Source organism: Mandrillus leucophaeus, unplaced genomic scaffold (genome assembly GCF_000951045.1).
Source record: "Mandrillus leucophaeus isolate KB7577 unplaced genomic scaffold, Mleu.le_1.0 Scaffold615, whole genome shotgun sequence".
In the NCBI taxonomy this organism is placed as follows: Eukaryota; Metazoa; Chordata; class Mammalia; order Primates; family Cercopithecidae; genus Mandrillus; species Mandrillus leucophaeus.
Window position 1 is genome coordinate 308417 of NW_012106642.1, and position 6302 is coordinate 314718.

The window sequence follows — 6302 nt, forward strand, 5'->3', positions numbered from 1 at the left end:
GTGATTTTCCTGCCTCAGCTTCCCAAGTAGTTGGGATTACAGGTGCCCACCGTCACACCTGGCTAATTTTTGTATTTTGAGTAGAGGTGGGGTTTCACCATGTTGGCCAGGCTGGTCTCGAACTCCTGACCTGCAGCAATATGCCTGCTTCAGCTTCTCAAAGTGCTTGGATTACAGGAGTGAGCCATCGTACCTGGCCTTAATTTTTCTTAATTGCACTGGCTAGAACATTCTGTATAATATTGAGTAGAAATGGCTTGATTTCTGTTTTCTTATTTGTGACCTTAGGGAGAAAGAAGTATGAAGTATGATGTTAGCTGTGGGCTTTTTATCAATGCCCTTTATCAGGTCAAGGAAACTCTTTTCTATTCCTGATCATCAGCAAATGGTATCACTACTGGGCGGCATTGTCGTGGGGTGTGTACATGTGATATGTCTAATACAGTGTATAGAAGCATATAGAAGGTATTGAATATTTATTTCTTTTGCCTGCCAACCTTGAAGTTACTGATTAAAACATTAAATGCCTCAGAGGCCATCAGCATGTGATCTGATTTTTGTAGGCCCTCCATGGAATACCCATTAAAAATTCTGTTTTCTTTTCCACAGGGATGTTGAGATCTGGTTTTTATATCTTACAAATATCACCATGTTCTGAGTTTGCCTAAAGAATATTGAGTTCTAGTCATAGAATGAATCTTTTAATATTATGGATCTTATCCTTCTATAACAAATCACATTAAAACCAACCCTTTCATTTACAAGGAACTACATGTGTGGCAAAAAAAGAGAAAAGAAAAGAAACATACCAACCCCTTCACAATAAAAAGCATTCATAGACTCAACTATTAGCCTATCTATTTACAAGACAAAAGAATCTGGATAATCTCTTTGACCATCACACAAAAAGAAAAAAAAAATGGTGAATTTTCAAATGTTGAAGAGATGATAGAATGACCTTTGCTTATAAGTGAAGGATTTGTTTTGGCAGGGTTGTGGAGTCGCTCAGTGCTTGAAGATTGTCTGCCAAGTTGGAAGATTAGACAGAGGAAAGAGTGCAATCTTGTACGTAAAGTCATTACTGTGGACTGAGACCTTTATGAATGTAAGTAGACAGGTGCAGCATTTAGCAAACATACCCAGTGTTTTCAAAGAAATATAAAAGGCCTGATATCTGGAAAATAATCTAATTGTTATTTCCAAACAGAAAGAAAATCAGAATCATTCCTATTCTCTGAAGTCATCTGCTTCATTTAATGTCATAGAGTTTCCTTATAAAAATCTTCCAATTGAGGATATCACCAACTCCACATTGGTAAGTCATTGGTTTAGGTGAATACAGTAAATGTACTCAATTCAAATGCTGTACATGTTTTTATTTTGTTTTTAAAAAAATGACAGCTTAACTCTTTTGATAATTTAAACTGATGAAATTACATGATAGCATTATAACCTAGTTTAATATTATCATTTTACTCACCTACCTCGGAATGATTAAAGCTAGACCTTTCAGTTTAGCATCTTGTCCAGTGTAAGAAATTTCTTAGTATATACTACATTATATTGGGGAAATTTTAGGAATTTTCCTTTACAAAGTTAGAAAGTTGGAAATTAACTGCAACAAGTGAGGCATTTTGGAGATATTTAAGGAGTAAAAATGGGATCAGCACGTGATAAACTGGATTGGATTATTTAAAAATCATTTCAAGCTGGGTGTGGTACCTCACACCTGTAATCCCAGCACTTTGGGAGGCTGAGACAGGTGGATCATTTGAGGCCAGGAGTTCAAGACCAGCCTGGCCAACATGGTGAAACCCCTTCGCTACGAAAAATACAGAAAAATTAGCGGGGTATGGTGGTGCATGCCTGTAATTCCAGCTACTGGGGAGGCTGAAGCATGAGAATCACTTGAACTCGGAAGGTGGAGGTTGCAGTGAGCCGAGTTCATGCCCCTGCATTCCAGCTTGGGCTACATACAGGGCAAGACTGTCTTAAAAAAAAAAAAGATTGCATTTCAGATGCAATCAGAAGTCAACCTGTCATTGGGAGTTTCATGTGTGTATGTGCATGCTCTTGATACAAATGTGAAATCACTAAATTATCATATGCAGGAAAAGAATATACTGTGAATTCCATTAAAATAAAATATAATATTTTCTCAGATATTTGTTGATTAAGTCAATGCACTGTTTTTAAAACTAATATCTTTATTCCTCGATAGGTTACCACTAATGTCACCTGGGGCATTCAGCCAGCACCCATGCCTGTGCCTGTGTGGGTGATCATTTTAGCAGTTCTTGCAGGATTGTTGCTACTGGCTGTTTTGGTATTTGTAATGTACAGGGTAAGTAACGAACTTAGAAAGAGACAAAGAAGGAGAGAGAGAATACAGAAGAAAAGGGAAAGGGCAGAAGGAAAAGAAGAATGAAAAGTAAGGGAAGGAAGAAAGGGACCTGTAATGAATGATGCTTGATGAGCATTACTTATTATTTGAGGGAAGACAAATTCTGTGAAATACAATTTAAATTTTCTTAGTGGCAATATAGTCACTCAGAAAATACTTTTCGTATTCTACACTGATGTGACAGTAATAACAGTTTTTCTTCAACTGACAGATGGGCTTTTTTAAACGGGTCCGGCCACCTCAAGAGGAACAAGAAAGGGAACAACTTCAACCTCATGAAAATGGTGAAGGAAACTCAGAAACTTAACTCCAGTTTTTAAGTTATACTACATCTTGACCCACTAGAATTAGCAACTTTATTATAGATTTAAACTTTCTTCATGAGGAGTAAAAATCCAAGGCTTTACTGCTGATAGTGCTAATTGGCATTCACCACGAAATGAGAATTATATTTGTCAACCTTCTCCTGATAAAGAAGTTCAGACATACATTTAATAACATAGAGTGACTTGTGTTTTTAGGTATTTAAATAATAAAATTTCAAGGGATAGTTTTTATTCAATGTATATAAGACAGATAGTGCCTGATTTACTACTTTATATAAAATAGTACCTCCTTCAGTTACTGTTTCTGATTTAATGTATTGAATTTCATTTGTTGTTGTTGTTGTTTTAAAGCAGTCCAAATTTGGACCTCAGCAATCATGTCTTTTGTATAGGTACTTAATGTTAATACATATTACACTACAGTTTACTTTTCAGGATACTAAAGACTTTATAACTGCATGAACTTAGATTTTTTTAATCCCTTATATCGTGGAACTTTATAAACACATACATGATACCATCAAAATTCTTGCTTTTAATAACAAAGGTACAATATTTTGTCTTAATATGAAAATTGGGTAGATCCTATAACACTTTTGTTTATATTAAATCCACAATATTTTATTACATTTTAACTTGTATAAATTTTATGTCAAATCCTTCAAGCCAACCTATGCTAAAAATTAGTTCCATAATCACAAATGCCTCTTTTGTGTAATTGTTTAATTTCAACTGAATATCATAATGCTTAAAGCCATATGGAGTTGGAAATTATTTTCAAAGCATATTTATTCCATTGTTTTAGTCTGGCTACTTACAGTATAAAAAAAATATTTTTATTAAAATACTATGTAGTTCTTTGAGATAGTTGCTTATGCTTATAGTAAGTAGTACATTCTTAGAGTAGAGCAGAGTTTTTAGTTAGTATTAATTTATTTTCCCCCTATTCATGTATTTTTCCTTATATTTCCAAAACAGTTACTGAGAATGGGTCAATATCAATGAGGAATCCTTACAGTTGACAGGAACCTGGACCCCTTACCCCAACTTTATGAGTAATGCTTGGAATAAAAACTCTTAAGGTGACTCACTGATTTACTTCTAGCAATAGCATAATGTTACAGGAATATTACCCCTGTTTAAGCAAGGTAATGTGTAAAATCAGTCTTAGCTATCAGAATAACTTCTAAAAAAATTTTTATAAGCAGTTCAAGTTATTGAAAACCTTTTAAAGCTTTCTGAAGTTTGTTAGTATAAATTACTTTTCTAGGATTTTTAATAAAAGCCACATAGGTAGAAAGTTGTAGTTTTATATGGCTCTGTAGAGTGGTGAACCTTCTAGAGGAATATATGATTTATTCACAGTTCCTCAAGGCCTGGGGATGCTGATCAGTTATACCTATTTTTGTGCAATTACATCATGTTGTGCATTAGAAATAGAGAGTTTAATAGCTCTTTAACTGCTGTCCTCATTAGGTAATGATAAATATTTCCCTTAAATAATTGACTATTTTGCTGTGTTTTAAAAATAATTGAAATTTATCTTGCCATATCTCATAATTTCCTGCAGAAATGACTGAGCTAATCTTAAGAAAATATTCATAAAATAGGAGCACATTTAGTTGAGGTATACAAGGTAGGACTGTAGACAAGACTCTCTATTTAGCTTTAGTGAATTTCAAAAGTAATGGGTCTTGAAGTATAGATTTGTATTAGTAGCTTGAAAAAGCTTAATCATATGCAGTAAATATTTTTATTACCAATAAATTTAAATTTTTTTAAGAAAAATATTTTTATCCTAGGGCCAAGTGTTGCCTGCCACCAATCAGTAAGTTAGTCTATAACAAATTTTACCTTAACAGTTTTACCACCTAGTAACAGTCATTTCTGAAAATATGTTGGATAGAAAGTCACTCTTTGACAAAAGTGTTAGGATTTGCTTTTGTGCCATCTATTCATTTTATGGCATCTATCTTGAAAATAATCTTGTATTGGATATTGAAAGATGCTGTAATTTGGAAATTAACATGATTTCTTAAATTACCTTTATGAAATATAGTTTTGTATAATAGCATAGATTTTCCTTCAAAAAATGAACATTTATATATCTACAAAAATATGGAAAAGTGTAATTTGAAAGCCTACTTTCTGAAGAAAATGTTGGGATTCTTTTTATCATGATTAAATATCAAAAACTTGCCCTATGAAAACTTTAAATTTCTAAAACATTTGAAATACTACTGTATTTGTGATTTATTGAGAATAAAAATCCATTTTGAAGTATAAAATTCTTACGATCTGATTCAGTTTTAAGAAAGCATATAAATGAACTAGAAGATATTGAAAACATTTGACATTGTTAAGAAATACTGATTTTGATTTTTATATAGGTATTTATTTCAAAATTGATATTTTGAGAAAAATACATGTGAATCATTTTTTCTCTTTCTTTCTCTTTTCCCTTAACGATTATCACTGTAATTCTGAATCTGAAAGGTAAAACAATTAGTCAAAATATTATTGCCATCATTCTACCTGTGTTATTAAACTACTTATTCGTAGTTAATTCTCATTAACACTTACGTTTCCATAAAGAAAACTCAAGTGTTAGTAAAAGAGACTTTACTGGCTTAAGAGGGCTGTGAAAGATTTTTATAGTGAATCATGACCCTAAGGGAGAGATTTGTGTGATAAAAGCATTGTATATATAATAGATTAGTGATTTTTGTAAGGCAAACAGAATTCCTAAGTTGGTAGAACTTCCTAAGTTGCAAAATGTAATGATGAGCTTGGTGGAGAAGAATGAGTCGTTCTTGGAATACCTGTGTGCAGCCACTACCCATCTCAGTATCACCTTGTTTGTATTCTTGGATAGCTGGTATATATAGTAGTTTGATGACTAATTTAAAGAAAAACACCTAAAATTTGAAACATGATTGTAGGATCAAAAAAGGTAGATGAAATTACTTAATACTCAGTGTTTCGGAGATTATTCCTTTTAGTTTGTTGGTTGACTGGTTTGAGCAATAGAAATATGCAGCATGCAATATATGCTTATATTTCATTGTAATTTCTGATATATAATGAACTTCTTGGGAGAGGTACTGAATCTTTGATGTTTTTTGTCATTTTTCTCAAGTGCAATATAACAATGTAACCAAATCTAGATAATCTCAAAGTTGTCATTAATGTAGTAAGCCTAATATAAACAAATATTTGTATTATTTTTGTTAGCAGGAAAGAGCGATTAAGTGAGGTTATTTACCCCTAAATGGTCCATTCTGCATTGTATTTCAGGCTGGAAATGAATTATTCTTTACTAGTTTTGAAACACTTTGAAATATCCTGAGGTAACTTGGAAGCTGTGTAGTGTATCAAATTAATTTGCTACCTAATAACATAGAAAGTAAATATGTTTGTGGTCACCCACATTGGGTGAGACAGAAAATGAATCTGTTCTAAAATTTGTCATTTGCTAACTTGATTTGAGTTAGTGAAAACTGGTGCAGTGTTCTGCTTGATTTCCAACATGTAACTTGTGACTGTACAATAAACATAAGCATATGGTGCCA

General features: G+C 32.7%; 1 protein-coding gene across 3 annotated transcripts in view; it reads left to right on the forward strand.

Moving 5' to 3' along the window:
- Window positions 1-6302, forward strand: part of ITGAV (integrin, alpha V) — a 90979-nt gene extending 84677 nt beyond the window's left edge. For all 3 annotated transcript variants that reach the window (XM_012000070.1, XM_012000071.1, XM_012000072.1), the window contains 4 exons: window positions 992-1105; window positions 1208-1315; window positions 2222-2344; window positions 2616-6302. In XM_012000070.1, the coding sequence (XP_011855460.1) occupies window positions 992-1105; window positions 1208-1315; window positions 2222-2344; window positions 2616-2711 (441 nt within the window). In that variant the 3' untranslated portion in view covers window positions 2712-6302. The remainder of the gene's footprint in view (window positions 1-991; window positions 1106-1207; window positions 1316-2221; window positions 2345-2615) is intronic.